Source organism: Leucopleurus acutus (assembly GCF_964270905.1).
Source record: "Leucopleurus acutus genome assembly, chromosome: 16".
NCBI lineage: Eukaryota > Metazoa > Chordata > Mammalia > Artiodactyla > Delphinidae > Leucopleurus > Leucopleurus acutus.
In genome coordinates, this window is record NC_139158.1 from 77,630,550 (window position 1) to 77,650,244 (window position 19,695).

General features: G+C 49.4%; 1 protein-coding gene across 4 annotated transcripts in view; it reads right to left on the reverse strand.

Moving 5' to 3' along the window:
• The window catches only part of NFATC2 (nuclear factor of activated T cells 2), a gene marked incomplete at its 5' end in the record, with an annotated part of 154,326 nt that overhangs the window by 52,840 nt on the left and 81,791 nt on the right, over positions 1-19,695 (reverse strand). For all 4 annotated transcript variants that reach the window (XM_082856977.1, XM_082856975.1, XM_082856978.1 and 1 more), the window contains one exon: positions 8,149-8,289. In XM_082856977.1, the coding sequence (XP_082713103.1) occupies positions 8,149-8,289 (141 nt within the window). The remainder of the gene's footprint in view (positions 1-8,148; positions 8,290-19,695) is intronic.

Genomic DNA, 19,695 nt, shown 5'->3' on the forward strand with positions numbered 1-19,695 from the left:
TACCAGTTTGTCCCAAGCTCTGTGCCACTGCACAGGACATACTCATACTAAAGAAATGCACTGCTTGAGATTCGAAATTAACTTAGCATCCTATATTTTTCTCTTAACTTCCAGCCCCTTTGCTCTTGCTCCTGGGACTGGTTTCCCTGTCTTCACAGCACTCGCCCTGTCTCAAAGTGACCGGCTTATAAACAAGTTTGAGACTGTCCACCCGCTGAGAGCAGGGATCTCGTATGTCATATGCCCCCAGTGCCTGGCACAGAACGTGCACACAGCAGGGGTTTAATAAACATCTGGGGAGCAACTAAGGCAGTCCTGGGGGCTGAGTGAGCAGAGGAGTGAGGCTAAAAGAGCAACAACAGGTCATTTACATAGAGGCCGGATTTCAGCTCATCTTTCATGCCTCCAGGGGCACCTCTTCTCAGCGATGGGCTGTCATCTCTAGATGTCCCACGCCAGCTCACACAGTCACCCTGGGAACCGGGAAGTGGGAGTTTGGGAACCCGCCTTCCTCTGATGTGCCCTGTCACCTCAAGGAAGTCTGCCAATCTCCCTCAGCGAGTTGGCTTCCCATCTGTAAGATGGGGCCACGGGGCGGGCCATTAGTCATGTTGCCTCCACTGTATCGGGTGTGACAGCAGGAGTCTGAAGGGTCAAGGCTGAGAGGAGGGGAGAGACGCACCCGTGCCAGGAAGGATTCTTCTCCCAGACAAGAAACCAACACAGGCCTGCCTTCCCCACTCCCTGTTAAGTAAACTGAGCTCCCAGAGGACACATGGAAGGTCAGCTGACATTTTCCGGGCACCTCCTATGGCCCGACACTTTCAGATCCTTGATCTCCTTTTATTGCTGAAATACCACCAACACCATTTTAGAGATGGGGAAACTAAGTCCCAAAGCACATAATATGAGGCCTATCCCGGCTTCAAGCCAAATCTGCTGGGTGATCCAAAATCCAGCCTGCTGACCCCTTAAATACACACAATTTTTACTTAAAAAAAAAAAAGTATGCAACCACAACTGTAGGGGGAAAAAAAGAATAACACAAGAGGGTGTCAGGCCATTCAGTAATAAAAGATATCATGATTTTCTTGACGGAGGTGGAAATTCCAGCCTGCTAATTGCAAATTACAGAACGTCTGTTGGCGCCAAGAACAATCTCTGATGGTGGAAACACTAGGACCCGAGTTAATTAGAAAACATTTCTCTGTGTCCTCTTTTTCAGGCATTTAAACAGAAGGATCCTTTCACTCCAAAGTCTGTTCTCGCATGCAAGAGGACTGGAGTTTGGGCAAATACTCAGCCCTCTGAAAATAAGACCATTTTCTCTACCTCCAGTGGGGCTCCCGAGTGGCGATCTGGCCTCTTTGGAGGAAAGCTCTGTGTCCCAGCCAGCTGTATGCAAGGGGTGGGCTCCAGCTCCGGGGGCCAGTGACACCGTGGACGTGCGTCACCGAGGGCAAAGGTCTACAGAGCCTTAGTCATGGGCAAGCCCAGCTTGGAGTCTGACCTCTCCCAGTGGGAAGACCAAAGCAGAGGGACTCCCAGACCAGGTCAATTTTTTCAGAAGACACCAGACCGGGTGAAGCCCAACCCACGGAGAAAAACAGGTGGGAAGAGGAGGTGTCTTCTCTAAGCGAGTTCCAATGTTTCCAGGGCACTAATTCATGGAAAAGTACTTAATTTAGCAAAAAATTTTTATTTTAAGCATATGCATTTGTATTTATTAAACAAAGCTCAAAATACAACCTCTGGGAACCTCCAAGTCATAAAGTGACTCACATTAGGATATGATGACTCAGTGGGAAAGAGGGAATTCCACCACCCACGCCTCCTTTCTAAAAAATCAATTTGCCCTCTCAACAGGTGATAGGAGCCTCTGCCATCAGAGTGGTCCAGAAAATCGTCCAACAAAACAAAACACAAGCTCTCTTCAAACAATTTAAGTTTCAAAGCTGAGTAATCCGACGAGGGCAAGTTTCCAACCTACGCCCCCGCGGGACACAGAGAGCCAGGGAGCTACTTGGCTGGGGCCGGGGGCCTGAATTAAGAAAGATTTACCAGCTGAAAAATTCCAAAACCCTGTGTCATGTGGAGGAACCTTCCAAAACATTGGATCCCACCCAGGCGCAGCGAGTCGCTCAAAGCCATGGCAACCCGGTTTCCGCTGCCACATCACTTTTATTTTTGTGTCCTTAGATTTTTTCCTGTTTTGCAATGTTTTGCTGGGACCCCCGACTCCGCCTGAGGCCTGGGTGGCCGGGCGCCAGGGTTACCAGCTGAAGTCAGGAACAGCCTGGACTTCCCGGCGTGACCTTCGCCTAGAAGGTTACACATTTTTTAAATTTCACAGAATATATAAAGGCTTTTCAGCAATGACTGAAAATGGTAAATAGGAAAGACGCTGATCGTTCTGCTGGGTTCCTCTTTGTCCTCTTGGATGTGCCTAGAGAGATTCCTTGGGGATTGATGATAAATGTTGCCTGGGATTCCAGCTCTGTTACCTGCTGTGAGCTGACCTGGGGCCCATGGCTTGACCTCTGTGAGCCTCAGTTGTCTCATCTGTAAAATGGGGGTAATGCACCTGCCTCTCGGGGCCAGTATGACTATTAAAGGAGAGGACACATTCATTCAACAACATGTATAAGCACCTACTAAGTGCCAGGGGCTGTTCTAGATGCTGCACATACAGCACCAAACACCACATCCCCGTCCTCAAGGAACTCTGACGTGGGAGACATCAGAGACAAGATGATTCCAGTAGAGCTAACTACTACTGGGAAAACAGGGCAGGGCAATGGGACAGAGAGGGACAGGGCTGTGGCAGAGGCTGAACAACTTCAGAGCAGTTGGTCAAGGAGGGGCTCCTTAAGAAAGTCACCCTGAGCTGAGACTTGTAGGAGTAGGAGGCCACAACCCACCTGTGACAGAAAGGAGTGTGGGGTGTTTGAGGACAGAACGAAGACGGTGTAGCTACGGCCAAAGGAGCAAGAGGGTGAGTCAAAAAAGCTGAAATCAGAGAGACGGGCAAGGGCCAGCACATACGGGCTCCTGGAAGTCATGCAAATGATTAAAAATGGTAATAAAAACAATGTAATAATCATTACTATTACTGCTGCTATAAATAAGATGCCATTTTCCAAAACACCGAGCTTTTCTAACTTAAGAAACACCACGCTACCCCTCTCCTACTGTGTTTCCACCGTCCTCCAATTTGTCATCCTGCTGGAGTGGAACTGCCAATTCCATCTCAGTCGACGGCTATAAAAAGAACTTTGGAGCTGGTGGTGCCGATGACCCAACAGGGGGGCTAAGATTAGCCCAGGAGGCTGTCCACCTTTCCTTAATGTGAGAACCAGCTGGGGTTCCCCTTCCTTGGAAAACTTCAACTGTTCCACTCCGCCCCACCTCGCAGCGGCCCTGCTGGCCAAACTGTCCATGGAGATGGGAACGGGGCTGCGTTTTGGAAAAAAGAAGTTGAGCAACAGGGATTCCCCCTGCAGAAGGCAGTCCTGGGCTGGGAGGCAAGTTCTTGGGGTCAAAAGAGCAGGGCTGGCTCCCTGCAAACACAAGGCAACTCCCCACTCTGTCTGTCAGAGCCACCCGGAGCCAGACATCCCACGAGAGAAGCCCACCACTTCTCTGAGGGCCCAGGGACACCTCAGACACCCTGGCTTGTCTGTTGGCATCGATCCAGGGACCGTATTCACCCCAGGTTCTCGTACATTAGGCATGCCACAGTCCTAAATGGACCTACCTGGCCTCGGTGACTTGCTGCAGAATTCAAGAGTCCACCTCATCACAAAATGGTTCAAGTCAGTGGCTCAGAGCAGCTAACGGATCTTCAGACAAATTAACCTGGTTCTGAACTTTTTCAAAGTAGAAAAGCTGAATGATCAAGGATACAGATTGTAGAGCCAGGCTTCCTAGGGGCCAACCCAGCACTGCCATTTACCAACTGTGGGATCTTCGATAAGTTATTTAACCTCTCTGTGTTCAGTTTCTCATCAGAAAATAGCTATCTTGTAGGGCTGCCACGAGGAATCAGATTGTTACTACATATAAAGTGCTTAGAACAAGGCCTGGCACATAGTTTATTATTACTTATTCTTGTTTTTCAATGTCTCTTGGTTCCATGAGATAAAATCGTACCCATCCTTGTCCTTCCACAGCCAAGATATGATGATGATGATGAGAATAATAATAAAAGCTGACATTTAATGAGCATCCGTAAGGTGCTAAGCTCTATGCAAAGAGCCTAAACTGTATCATCTCATTTAATCTTCTTGTCTCTCAAGTGAAGTAAATCATCTGTATTTTACAAAAGAGGAAATATTGGCTCAGAGAGGTGACATGACTTACCCAGGATGACAAAGCTACCAAACACAGATCATGGGTTCAAACCCAGGCCGTCTGACCTCAGAGCTATGCTGGTAACCGGTGCAGCTTACAGCCTCCCAAAGTCTGCCTGCCAGGCCCGCACTGAGGCAGTGTGTGTCCAATAAACGATGTCTATGGCCTAAGCAATGAGAATACTGGAGAAACCGTAAAAATAACAACGAACACTCCACAAGCACGCCCGACGTGCTGAGTGCCCGCTGCTTGCTTATGCGTTTAACTCTGGGAGGGCAAGACTGTTATTAACTCGCTCACTGGAATCTGAGGTCCAGGGAAACTGAACAACAGAACGATGCTGTATAATCTGCAGGTGAGTCCGCTAACTCCTCCAGGCTTAGCCACCTGCCTCCCGCGGGTGTCCGGTTCGATGAGACAACATGCGGAACGCAGCAGGCAAAGGGCCCGCCCACAGACAGGCTTCAATCAGAGAAAACTATTATCATTCCTCTTCTTATTAACATGCAATTTTTCAAAGTTGAAACAGACTCTGGGTTTTCCTCCCTTCAAGAGGTAAACTGAAATTTCTTCTGAAACCAAGAGAAGGAAAGCTAGAGAGTAAATGCCTTCCAGCCAGCCAGCCATCCAGCCATCCAGCCAGCCAGCCAGCCAGCCAGCAAATACCTACTGGAGGCCCTTGAGTAGACCTCACAAGCTCTCTAGACAGTTTAAAGCTGTCTGGCTCCTAATTCCACAAGGAACTTGGTAGCACCTGGCCTCCAAGCCATCCCTGCACACTTCCAGCAGCCCCTCAAAGAGACTGCCAACCTGGACACAGAGAACAAGATGTCTGTATATTACTAGCATTTCCCCTCTGCCGATAAGGTGCCTTGAAGCCACACACTTCTTGTGAAAGTCAGCAGACGGCCAGCAGGATGATTTCCTGGTCCTGGAGATCCATCAGGTAATGTTTACTTGGCCATTTACATTTCATGCCACTCTCCTGCTCAAGAACCCACCATGACTCCCTATTACCTTACTCACGTGCAGACTAAACCAAAGCCATGTCTCTACCTGGCATCAGGAGACCTCTCTGCTCTGGGCTCCGCCTGCTCATCAAAGCACTTCCTGGTGATAACCAGCCTCTACTCCAGCCACACAGGTTTGCTCTCTGTCTCATGAGAGCCTAGAAACTTCTTGCCACGAGACTGGTTCCACCGCCTGACAAAGTCTCCTCCAAAATGTATCAAGACACTTAAAAATGTGCACGCCCCTTGAACGCACTACACCACATGTAGGCCTCAACCCTAGGAAATAACAGTAACAAACAGCATTAGCTAATACACATCAAGCACTTACTATATACAGTTGGCCCTCCGAATCCACAGGTTCCACATCCATGGATTCAACCAACCACAGATAAAAATATCCCCCCAAAAATTCCAGAAAGTTCCAAAAAGCAAAACTTGAATTTGCCATTCACTGGCAACTATTTACATAGCATTTACCTGGTATTAGGTCTTATAAGTAAGCTAGAGTGATTTAAAGTATATGAGAGGATGTGCATAGGTTCTATGCAAATACTACAGCACTGTATACAAAGGACTTGAGCATTTGCAGAGTTTGGTATCCACGGGGATCCTGGCACCAATCTCTTGCAGATACTGAGGGACAACTGTACCAAGCATTTATGAACTCTTAATCGTATGACCACCCTATGAGGTAGAACTGCCACCATTCTCTTTATACAGAGAAGGAAACTGTTGCCCAGAGAGGTTAAGTAACTTGCCCAAGGTCCCTCAGCTAGAAAGCAGTAGACCTGGGCTTCGAACACAAGCAGACTGGCTGGAGAACGTGAGTCCTTACCTAGCTGACCAAAGGAATATCGAGGATGTTCATCACTGAGTTACTTACAATAGCACAGAGTTGGAAGCAGCCTAACATCCAATAAAGGGAGAATGGTTAAATAAAGTACTGGACAACCATATGACAGATGCAATGCACCCACTTACACATCTGCGTTCCTCTCCCCTCACGGCGCCACCACAGCCCCTCAAACCCGCAGGGACTGACCACATGCCTTCTGAACCACTCAAACCCACCTGTCCGTCTCCCCACTGCCACAGCCTGACTTGATGCCCGTTTTTTGTGGGGTTCTTTTGGCAACGGCTTCGTCAAACTTCTTTAAAACCACCTGCCTTCTGTCATGCTTCCAAAGTGTAAGGAAGCAGTTGTCACACCCTAGTCACAGGGCCAGCCCATCTCAAGAGGAGGCTCTGTGTGAATTGGGAAGAAGCACCCCTTCTCTAAGACACTCTGCTTCCTCCCATCAGAAGTTTAGTAACACACAGCTCCAGGATGTATCCAGTTTGAATAGCAGCCCCCAGAGGAGGTACCCTCATGCAGCGCAGAATCCCCACAAGTGGACAACCTGCCTGTGACAGTCTGTGGATCCTCCTCAGGGCAGTAAACAAACAGACAAACACCCCTTTGAATTAACTGGAAATCATGTCATAGGAAGAAAAAAAAAAAAAAAAAAAGCTTGGCCTAGCATCGATAACTGTCAAATAAATTATATAACCTGATATTTTTCTTACTTTTGATCACTGTCTCTCTACCATGTCCTCATTGGTAATCACATTAACAGACAGTCCATATAAGAAAGAATACACAGGTCCAATAAACAGAAACATTAAACCTCTCATAGCAAAGGAGCGCCAAGTCAAAACAGTACCAGTTCAGCAAATATTTTTTTAAATTAAAAAACACGGCACTTCTGGGATGGGGTGAAACCATCACTGACACAGTATTGGTGGAAGTTTCCCATTTGTATGTTTCTGGAAGGTAATTTGAATTCTAGAAGCAATATGTATTTCAAGCTCTCGAAATGACTATCCAAAATTGTACTCTGGAATAAACCCTAAATAAACAAAAAAGATACACATGGAGATTCATGTGTAAGAAGATTAATCCTCCAAGTATAACAAGATTAACCGCAGTACTATTTATAATAAAAATACAAGCAGCCAGTATTTGTTGACTAACAATATACCTGGTGCCATTATAATCACCTGACATGTATTAACTCATTTAATCCTCGCGACAACCCTATGGGGTGATAACTCTTGCTATTATCATTCTATACATAAAGAAATGGAGGCACAGAAAGGTCAGGTGATTTGCCTAAGATCACAGAGCAAGCAAGTAGCAAAGGCAGGATCTGAACCCAGGATACCCAGGGCCAGAGCATGCACGATTAATCATTGTGTTGCTAGCCCTCCCTTCTTGATAACAGTAAAAAACTTAAAAGAATGTGTCTCCTGATGTGAAAATATAATTTTTTTAAAAAACGTTAGGGGTGGGGGGCTTCCCTGGTGGCGCAGTGGTTGAGAGTCCGCCTGCCGATGCAGGGGATGCGGGTTCGTGCCCCGGTCCGGGAAGATCCCACATGCCGCGGAGCGGCTGGGCCCGTGAGCCATGGCCGCTGAGCCTGCGCGTCCGGAGCCTGTGCTCCGCAACGGGAGAGGCCACAACAGTGAGAGGCCCACGTACCGCAAAAAAAAAAAAAAAAAAAGTTAAGGGTGGGCAAAACTTTATCATCCAACAAAACAAGCAAGGATGAGTTAAAATACATTATAACACGCTCATGCAATGGTGAACCGTGTCGATATCAAGATCACTGGAGACAAGGGAAATTTCTCATGGTAAGGAGAGCAGGACAGGAAACTACACAATGGGATCTATCCCCCAAATCAATGTCATTGGAAAGAAAAAGATGGTCAATTTTGTATGGCACTCAGAAGGCCCCCTGACCTGTGGTCTTCTCGGTAAACACGACTTTGGACTCAGCCGTGAAGTTCTGTCCCGTGAGGATCATCTGCTGGCCCCCGTAGACCAGGCAGCTGTCGATGTCTTGTCTTTCCACCATGGGCAGCTCATGGGCGGATCGCTGGGCTGCGGGCGGGAGAAAAGGAAGACAGTGTGATGACAGGAGACGCCCATGCAGAATCGTCCAGTGATTTCACGGGAACGGGACACAATGCACTCTGCCCACCTTGGTCACTTGTTGTCATTGCAAACATGGAAGCCTCACCCCTGGCAACCAGTGACTATGCAAATGTTATGTTCTTGTCAAAATGCCCCAAGTAATTTCGGCTAATTTTCTCCTAACAACACTTTTCATTTTCGTGAATCAAGAGACAGATGCCCGTTCTCCTTTGAGGGAGGAAAGGAGAGTAAGAATTTGATTTTTTTTTTTTTTTTAATAAAAGGATGGGCAAATCAACTTTTTTGTAAGAGATTTCCTTTGCTAGAACGTACTCTCTTCTCCTGCACTTGATGTCAGCAACACACGAAGGGCTCACGGATGTAAACTTCAGGACCTGATTCCTAAAGGTTCAGATGCCTTGGCCTTGGAATTCGTTTGCCATCCTGAACATGATTTGCCCCCATCACTTCTCTGACCACACTTCCTAGAACTCCCCCTTGCTCACTCTGCTCCAGTCACACTTCTAGAATGTTCTCACCATCTCTCAAACATACATCGCATGCTCCTATCTTTCAATGTCTGCCCCTTCAAGTCTTTCTCTCTGGAAGGTTCTTCCCTGATTACCCGCATGGCTACCTTCCTTACTTCTTGCAGGTTTCTCCTCAGATGTCACCTCCTCAGGGCAGCTTCCTTACCCCTACCCTTCCATTCTCCCCCTCAGAGTTAAAACAGCAGTACCCACCCTCTCTCCATCTGTCTGGCTGTGTCTCTCCCTCTTTCCCCTTTATCCTGCTTAATCATTTCCAAAGAACTTTCCACTTTCAGACGCACTACATGTAGCTTTATTGGTTCATTTGTCTTTCGTCTCTTCCCCACGAGAACGTGAGCCCAGGAGGGAGGAGCGTCGCTTTGTGCGTGCTGTGAGCCCAGGGCTGGGGACAGTTCCTAGGACTTAGCAGGGGATGCCTGAGATGGATGGATGCAAGTATTGATAGATGGAAGGAAGGGAGGAAAGAAAGAGAGAGAGAGGGAGGGAGGGAGGAAGGGTTGATGGATGGATGGAGATATGTATGGACACAGATGTGTCTCAATATATCTTGACACACATATACATATCGATATCTCTACACATCTGCACCTACATTTTCATCTGTATCTACAATGAGGAATGGCACAGGTTGAGTGTTTAACCACAATGACATATTTGAATGCTCACAGTAACCTTCTAAGAAAAGAAGTACTAAAATTATTCACCTTTGGGGAGCAAACTAAAGCCTAGGAGAAGTCAGATGGGGTGACGCTTAGATCTGACCCCTCCAGAACTGGTTTGTCCAGCTCCAGAACCCCATCTCCTAGCCCCTCCAGCCAACCAATTCTTCTGAAGGTGGGCTGCAGGAAAGAATGAAGACCCTCTCCAGATGCCTTTCCTGGGCAGGGTGAGAAATGGGTCCCATCCAGCATGAGGGACCATCTCCTCGGCCTCGCCTTGGCAGCGTGGGCCGAAGAGGCCGGCCCTCCCTGGGTGAGTCAGCCTGAGCTCCTGGCGTTCCTCCCAGAGCCCAAGAACTGGGCAGAGGGCCAGCCCTTTCCGTGCCAGGGGCCTGCGGACCTCCCCATCCGGGAGCCGGGGACGCAGCCACGTGAGGCCCGAGGCTCAGACCCAACCCTGTCCTCCTGGCTGGCCTGGGCCTCCAGGTCCAGCACCCCCCTCCCTTCGGCCCCAGAGCCACGTTGAAATCAGTCCCTTCAGGAGCAGACACACACTTGGTGACATTTAAGGAGTCTGCTGCGGACCAGACGCTCCCAGACACTTTACACTGAAAATGCAGCCGGATGACTCTCAGTGATGGCCCTGCCGGTATCTTCCCAGCCCAGGCTCAGCCCAGGCTCTCTGTTCCCAGGGGCCCACCAGCCAGCGTGGTTCTAAGGGGCTGCCAGTTAAGAGTACGTATTAAAAAGGCCTCTCTGCAGAAGCTGCTAATTTCTCCCACATGGGCCAGGTTATTAAGCCTTTCTTTCAACAGAGGAGTTCTGTATGACTTCCTAATTGAGCTGCCACCAATGGGGATTTACTAGCAGTGAAAGCAGCAGCCACACCGCCTAGAAGAGCAGGTCCCAGCTTTTAAGATCTGCCTTTGATGCGTTCAGGGGGCCAGTGGGGGCTTTTGGTCCCAGGGATGGGTGGGGAGGCGGCAAGAGCCATCCTTCCCATTTTGCAGGTGGAAAGCCTGAGTCATGGCTCCTGGGCAAGCCGGCCAAGGGCTCCCAAGCCAGCGAGGCCGGGGCCTGGACGTGGCCATGAGCCCTCAGCAGTGGGCGGGAGGCTGGGCCAGACGGCTGCTCCGTGAATCACTGTGCATTGCTGTGAACACAACTCTGCTATTTCCTGAAGCAAACTCATTGCTTCTCCCTCCACAGCCTCACAGTTTCAAGCAACTAACTGATTCTCCCTTTGCCAAGTCTGCATTTCCTGCTCCTTCCCCTTACTGAAGGAAAACTATCTTTTCTAATGAAAATTTAAAGAGTCCAGTCCGGCTTCCTGTGAGCTCTTATCTGGACTCCAGTCTTGCAACTCGAAGTGTGGGCCGAGCACATCAGCATCAAGGGAAGGGGGGGGCGGTATTATTAGAGGTGCAGAACCTCGGGCCCCACCCCAGACCTACTGAACCCACATCTGCAGCTTAACAAGGAATCCAGGTGATTCTTATGAGCTATCAAGTCTGAGAAGAACTGCTTAGTGCTGGCTACACATTAGAATCAGCTGGGGAGTTGAACCAATAATGACCCCCTGGCCCTGATTCTACCATTTTACAGACAGAAAGACAGACGCTCAGAACTCGCTTCACGGAGAGGCAGCTCCTGCCTGGGTGAGGCTGTCGTGTTGGAGGGTCCTCAGTTCCAGCGCAAGTTCCCACCAGGTGATCCTTGCACAGGGCTTCCCAGCTCTAAACCTCACTTTTCCCATCTGAAAAATGGGGCTGTTAGCAGACCCATCTCACAGGCTGTTGTGAGGGTTAAATGGGAGAATTCACAGAAAGTGTACTTGGCTCAGTAAACACCGGCCAGTATGGCGAACAGGAAGAGCTGTAGCTCCCTGAGCGGCTGCCCTGTGCTCAGCGCCGGGAACCACTGTTGTCTTGTCTTAGCTATTTCACCAGGTAAGTACGGACCATGTCCACGTGTTTACACACAGTACTGCTCTCTTCACAGCTGTTCTTGGTGGATCCCGACCCAAAACCCAGGTTTCTTGGCCCTGAATCCCAGCATTTTTCAAAGGGAGCTTCCCGGGTCACCTGCAGCCTAATCACCTGGTTGGGGGAGGTGCTTAATAAAAATGCAGCTTCCCCAGGCCACACCCCCAAACCCCCCCCCCCCCCAGCCCCAGAATCTCCTAGAGGAGCCTGGACATTTGCATTTAAACAATCTTTCCAGGTGACTTGTTACACACATTCTGTCTGACAGCCAGGTCTTACACTTAAGACGCCACCTGAGGACGAGAAGACCTCCTCCAGGGGAGGCCCCCCGCATCCTCAGAGAGCCCAGAGGCAAAGCAAATGAATCCAATTAGCCCCTGAAAGAGGAACTGAAGACAGGCAGACAGCAGCCAAAACCACCCTCCTGGGGTCCACTTCCTTCTCCCTCTCTGACGCAGCCTCCAACACCTAGGGCTACTAATTGGGGTGACACGGTCCAGGACCTATGGGAGGGCTCTCTGCAAGCCCACTGGGCCCCCCAGGCCTGAACCACCACCCGCAGCCGTCCCCACCGAGTCCCATTCGGCTCTTCGACCACTGGAGATTCCAGACCGTCCAAACCCCAAACCCGGCAGTGTTCTAACCAAACAGGGGGCCACCAGCTTAAAGCCAAGCCCACGGCCCAGGTCTCACCTGTGGGTGGAGGCTAGACCCTCAGCTCTGGCTTAAGCGTCAAGGTGGCCCTCGAAGCCAGGAGACTACCTCAGGCTTCCCTCCTGCCCCTGGATTCTCGCGCGTCATAAAGTGGCTTGGGGCTCCTGTGTTTTATGAGCTCTGAATCAACAGGGGGCTGTTGGTTTAGCCAGTTTGGGTGTTTACTTTCACTAGCAACAGCGGCTGATTGGGAGCAGAGCTGGCGGTAAAGGCTCAGAGAGGGAAATTCACACCAGGCGGGGGGTCCTCCAGGTCAGCCTGGACAGGGGGCTGCCTGGCCAACAATGATGATCTACCCAAGAACCCCAGGAGAGAGGCGGGAGAAGCTGGTCAGGGAAATTTGGTTGTGCAGAGTGGGTGGGTTCTGCTAACAGTGAATAATTACAGCTGCCGTAGACAGTGCCTTGGATTCCAGCACTTTTTATATATGTTTTTGTTTATATTATAAAGCACACACATGAAGAAGCAATTTACGGTCATGGGTCAAAGTAAGGATGCTGCCACGTGAGAGCCTGAGTTCGAAGCCCAGCTCGGTGACATCCAAGCTTTGGGACCTTGGGCAAGTGATTTAATCTCTCTGTGCCTCTGTTTTCTCATCTATAAAATGGGACTCATCATAGGGCCAACCTCAGAGAGCGGTTTGCAGATTAAATGAGCTAATGCACAGGAAGTGTGTGGCGCCTCATCGGGGCTCAATGAATGTCTGTTATGTTTATTTTTATTGCTAAACTTCATGAGACCACAAGCAGGAATGACTCCCATTTTGGAGGTGAGGGCGCTGAGTCTCCCAAAGGAGAAGTCACATGCCTGAGAGCTCACAGCTATGTAAGGCGGACAGACTGTGGGATTCCCCTACCCAGAGGGACCTCTTTTTAGTAAAATGGAGAAGGACCCACTGGGAAAGCCACCAGCCAGCCCGGACCAGGAGGAGGGCCCCCTTCAGTCTCACTCTGGCCCAAGCACCGACCACCCCTCATCCCAGCTGCTGTAAACGCTTCCTGTCTGTACATCAGGCCCCGTCCTTGGCTGTGAGCCTGGCCCGGCTGAGCCGGGCCTGGCCCAGAACATGGTGCTGACTCAGGCCTCGCTGGGGAGGGGCCGGGAGCAGGGCCGGCAGACCGGCCCCTCAGGCTCCCTCAGACCCCGCCCTGGCCACTGATGGGTCTTCCCTGGGAAGCGGGACCCTGGGGCAGAGGAACCCAATTCTCCCTGAGTATGGGGTTCACCTCTGGGAGGGACCTGTCAGCGTTCACGGCACGGGTCTGGGGCGCGGTGTCTGCAAACGCAGGGGGTCCGCAGTGCATGAGACCACCTGCCCGTTCTGACCTCAGGGGGTCTCAGCTTCCTCATACGGAAAAAGGAGCACAAACAACGGCCCTGAAAGACTGGTACCTCTCGTCCGATCCCCACAGTGCTGGGTCCATAGGAGGGGCTCTTATTCTTCTCCATTCCAACACATTAACAAGGAGCCCCCGCGGAATATTCCCACATATCTCCAGTAACCAAGACCCTTACAGGGGGCTCCATGAATCTCCATTTGACTGATGAGCTCCCTGGTCACCGGGGGACCCAGGCAGCCCAGACAGAGAAAAGGACATGGGTTTTGATCCCCCAGCTCTTGCCCCTTCCCTCGCCAGCCACGTGACTCTCAGATCAGTTAGCCCTTCTGAACCTCAGCCCGCTAGACGTAAGCTCAGAGTCTCTGAGTCTTCCCAGGCTACGATGAGGGTAGAAACAAGTTAATAGATGTGACAGCTGGGGGCAGGTGGCAGCTCTTCAATAAAGGGGAGTTTTGCCTCCCCAGCCCCGCCAAACGAGCTCAGTAAAAGGCCATAATCGCAGGGTCAGGTAACCATATCAATCAGTGGAGAAGCCACCCCAATCCTGGGCTCCCCAAAAACCCAGCTTTCCTGTAATCACCACGCAGCCAACCCACAGCACCAGACAGATAATCATCTAAGCTCCTCTCAGCAGCAGGGCTTGCGGCTAGCTGCCAGCTCACCTGAAACAATTAGTGTTTGTTAAACTCCCACACCTACTGCTGCCTGGGCTGTGGGCTCTCGGCAGTGACAGAGTGGCAACCAGAGGTATGTCACGTCTGCTTTGCAGAGCTACAGGGAGGGCTGCAAGTGGGAAAATATGAGACATACCAGAAGAGAGGCATTGGGTTTATTCTACTGTACTGAGATAGGTACTACTACCATCCCCATTTTACAGATGAGACAACTGAGGCACAGAGTGCTAAGTAACTTCCCCGGGACTAAACAGCTAGTAAGTGGCAGAGGCACGATGTGAACCCAGACCCACAGTCCTAACCATCACCCTAACCCTGCTTCCTCCCAACATGTTGGTTTTCTGATGTTTCTGAATGTGATCCCTTAGTCATTGCTTAAAAGCCACCTTAGAGAGCCGGGGCAGACAAAAAGGCCTGGCCTACCTGCCCTCTGCCCAAATTTCACCCAAGATTTACTGCTACAGGGTCTCGAGGGAGACAATCCACTGCAGAGTGGTGGGAGGGTGGCCACAGTTCCCTAAGGGTCGCTGATCTGGTCTCCAGTTTATATGAGATGACGTCACCCTTTGGAGTTCTGGCCCAAATTAGTCTGTCACTCGTGATGTAGCTCAACCTTGGCGTCCTGGGATCCAGCAGGACCTGGTCGTCACAGTTGGCTTGGTCCCTTACTAGCTGTGTGACCACAGGCAATTAGTTTAACCTCTCTGTGCTTCAGTTTTCCCATCTATAAAATTGGAACAGATGCTGAGTTCCTGGTGTCCTCCCAATGATTTAGCAGCAACAGAGAAAGTGCTCGACATACAGTAGGTGACTGATAATAGTTCCTTGTCCTTTACCTCTTCCCCTTCATGTCCCCCTCACGTCCTACCTTCCTTCATTTGGTCTTCAAGTATTTATTAGCATCTACTATGTGCCAGGCACTGTGCTACACAAGTTTTAAAATATAAATCACATCATGCCAGTCCCTTATGTAGAACTCAAGGCTTCCCGTTTCACTTAGAATAAAATCCAAAGTCCCCTGCTTCCTCTCAGACCTCACCTCCTACACCTCTCCCTACCCGTCACTCCACACTGCCTCCCGGGCTGCCTTTCTGTTCCCTGACGATGGCAAGCTTATCCCTGCCTTAGGGCTTTGCACCTGCTCTACCCTCCAGCTGGGCCATGCTCCCCCGTCACTCAGGTCCAGGTTAACAAGCCATCTGTTCAGAGAGGTCTTCCCTGGTCAGAATGACTAAGGTTGCTGCTCCCCCACCCCCAAGTCACTAACACATGATCTTTGTTATTTTCACCATGACAGTTAGCTCTGTTTGAAATGATGTCTCTGCCTGCTTGCTGACTGTGGGTTTTCCCCACTAGAATGTGACCTCCATGATGGCCACGACTCTGGTTTGGTCACCGCTTCATCCCCAGTTCCTAGTACTATATGATGCACTCCACATATATTTTTAATTAGAAGAATAATGTTAAGGGGCCTATAAGAATTATGTGGGTCGTTTTGGCTTCTGGAAGGAGCAGATGGGCAAGAGAGCATCTCTGACTTATGAAGCAAAGCAAAATCAATTTGCCTGTCTGATCTCACTAATTCTAAGGATTTCCATACAGCACTGCTGTGTGATCCCCCATCTTCCACGTCAGACTTAGGAGCGTGTAGTGGAGGAGTAAAGGGGAGGTGGTGACGGAGGCAACAGTCTTCGGTTGTCTAAGCTCTCACTTTCAGAAAAAGGCATATGAAACGACTGAATTTCCATACGGAAAACAAGGCAACTGGACCCTACCTCACACCATACACAAAAATTAACCTGATATGGTTTGTATCCCTAAACCTAAAAGCCAGAATCAAAAACCTTCTAGTAGAAAACAGAAGAGAAGATGTCTGCTATCTTCAGATAGGTGGCGATTTCTTGGGAGAATATAACGAGTAATAATCCCAAAAGAAAAGAAAAGAATATACTAGACTTCATCAAAATAAAATATTGATGCTCTTAATAAGACACAATTGAGAAAAGAAATAGGCAAGCCACAGACTGGGGGAAAATATTCATAATACATAAATCTGACAACAGGTTCATACCCAATGCAAAAGGAACTACTGTATATTAACAATAAAAATATGAGCCACCCAATAAAAATGGGCAAAAGCTCTGAACAAACACTTCACCAAAGAAGACACAGGACAGCCAATGAGCACACAGATTAGGGCTCAGCGTCATCAGTCTTTAGGGAAATGCAAATTATGGGTTATGCACAATGAGGTACCATTTTACTCACTGTAATGGCTACAACTAGAAAGACTGGCAAAGCCAAATATTAGTGAGCAGGTGGAATTCTCAGACACTCTTGTACGGAGTGTAAAACGATTTGGAAAATACATAAATTGGAACATATGGTTTTTTTCCCCGCGACCCAGCAATTCCATTACCGGGTATTTACCCAAAAGAAATGAAAGCATCTGTCCACAAAGGCCTTGAAGGGGAATGTTCATAGCAGCCTTATTCATGATCCCCAAACCCCAGAAACAACCCAAATGTCTATCAGTGGTAAATAAACAATTGTTATATTCATACAATTGAATACTGTTCGGCAATAAAAAAAAAAAAAGAATGAACGACCAAATCACGCAGTAACAGTGATGGAGCTCAAAAACATCATGCTGTAAGTAACACAAACCAGACACGAGAGAGTCCATACTGTACTCTTCCATTACATGAAGTTCTAGAATGGGGAAAGTGCATCTATGGTTATAGAAATCAGAACAGTGCTTGCCTGTGTATGGGGCTGGGGAGGGGGCACTGGTTGAGGGGTAGGAGGAAACTTTCAGGAACGAAGGAAAACGCCCTGTATCTTGTTTGGAGTGGTGGTCACACTGGTGTATACGATTGTCAAAACCACTGAACAGAAGATTTACGGTCTGTGCAATTTAGTGTATCTTAATTATACCTTGGTAAAACACAATTATGTCATGAAAAGGGAGAGACCGAAAACACCATGTGAGAAAAGCCGTTTTCTAGTCCACACCTCATACCCATGCCCCCAGTTCCTGCAAAACGAGCAAAGTGCATTTACACTCTGTGCTCTGAGCGGGCAGGGCCCGGTGGGAAATTGCTTTAGGTGTTTCCTGAAATGTGATGAACAGAGAGGCCCCTCTGCAGGGCAAGGAGAAAACCCACGGAAAGTTCTCACGGGAGAAGGCATCTGCCCCTGGGGACACATCCACTCTGTCTCATGGCTGCCTCTCTCTCCTGCTGGGCAGCCTGGGGACACTGTTTTCACACTTTCATTTTTTTCAACAAACATTCTAGAGACAGTTGCTATGTGCCAGGCCCTGGCTAACACCCACTGGTCCCTAACCTTACCTAAGAGAGGTTGATAAGTAAATTGGGTGTCAGTGCACAGAGAGGGGACCCTATACCCTGTGGGGTGAGGGCAAGCTTCCTCCTCGAGGGGCCATCTAAACTGGGGCCTTGGATAAGGAGGAGTTAACTAAGCAACTGAAGGATGCGGGAACCCCACCTCCCAGCAGTAGGTCTCTAACTTTGCCGCATGTCAGAATCACTAGGCATCTCTGAAAGTCTCTGGGTTCAGGGCTCAACGCAGACCAACTGAATCAGAGTTTCTGGGGTGGGATTCAGGCATCCTATTTTTTCTTAGAAGTCCCCAGGTGATTCCAACAGGCAGCTAAGATTGCTCTGGATGGAGGTGTCAGCATAGGCAGAAGCCTAGGAGCCAGAGGAAGATGCCCGTGGATTTGGGAATTGTGGAGCAGAGAGAAGAGTGAAGCCGAGAAATGCAGCTGAGGAGGTGTCGTGGGTTGAACTGAGCCGCCATCAAGACTTCCTGCCCACCCAGAACCTCAGAATGTGACCTCATTTGGAAACAGGGTCTTCAACGATGTGAATAAGGATGAAGATGAAATCATCCTGGATTGCGGGGTCCTAAACCCCATGAGAGTGTCCTTAGGAGAGAGAAAAAAGGGCACACAGAGAAGGCCACGTGAAGATGGAGGTAGAGATTGGAGTGATGTGTCTACAAGCCAAGGAACGCTGGTGATCGCCGGCCACCACCGGAGGAGAGGGGCCTGGAACAGACTCTCCCTCCCTCAGAGCCTCCAAGAAGGAACCAGTCCTGATGACACCTTGATTTAGGGCTTCTGGCTTTCAGATCTGTGGGAGAATCAATTTCTGTGGCTGGAAGGCTCCCAGGTGGTGGTAATTGTCTTCGCCAGCCCTGGGAACTCGCACAAGAGGGAAGCAAGGGTTCCACCAGCACAAGGGAACTTGGAGTTGAAGCTGAGAGCTCTCAGGAACCCAGGGGGTAAGGCGAACTGTCCCATTCCAAGGGTCCCAGACGAGGAAAGGCTGCCCACAGCTGGGACCGTGTGCAGGGTCTCTGTTGGGCAAGACAAGGGTGTTGCCTCCTGACCTCTTCCACGTTCTCCTCCAGGTGGGAGGAGGGTGGGGCAGCCTCCAGAGCTTGGGAGACAGAGAAGGTTCGAAAGAGTCTCTGCTGAGAATAGGGGAGGGAACTCAAAGGACCTCCCTGGCAACACTGAAGATCCGCTAGAAACAGAAAGCTAGAAACGTGGGGTGTCCCTCTGTGCACAGGTGAGATTTGCCCTTGGGCACACAGGCCTATGATAAATAGACGAGATCTGCCTTTCTAGCAAGTAACTCCACCTTCCAAAGAGTGGCCTCCAGTAGCTTGTTCCAGACTTTTCTACTAGATTCTGAGAACTCAACCTTGATCCCTGAGACGTCACGTAAAAGACATCTCCAGAGTAAATAAGTTAGCCTTGCAAATGAGCACCAGCCCACTGAGTGTTTTTCTTACCCACCTACCTTCCCCAAGGGGTGGACATGAAGTCAATTAGTCAACACATATTTACTGTACACATACTGTGTTGATACATGTCACAGACTAATTTGTCAACAAATATTGAATATCTCCCTAAGGATCAAACAGTCATTCAATTAGTCCATAAATGCTGATGGAACTGCCAGACAGAACAAAGAAGGAGATGAAAATGACAGAAGGCTCTGCCTTCCCTCCACGAGAGGGAGAGTGGCCCATCGGTAGCTCCACTTGGTATTGCCAGAGAGGCTGGTGGTGCCGAAACCAAAAGAAGCTATTTCACAGAACTAGAAAGTTGGAGACTCTGCCTCTGCTCCCTACCGAGTAAAAATGAGTAAATCACCTTAACAAGAAATCACCTTACCAAGAAAGTCTCAGTTTCCTTATCTGTCAAAGCACAGTAGTTCAATCAGCCAAACACGTCTTTATAAGAATAGGAAAACAAAAAACTGCTATGTCCAAAGTTCACGCAACTTTTAACACCCTGAGGATCTTGCTGGAGGTGCGTGCAACCAGTGCTGACCCTTAAAGTCTCAGATTAACAGGAGATAGAATGACTTGAAGGACCCAAAGATGGAGAGAACAGGAGCTCCTATCAACGG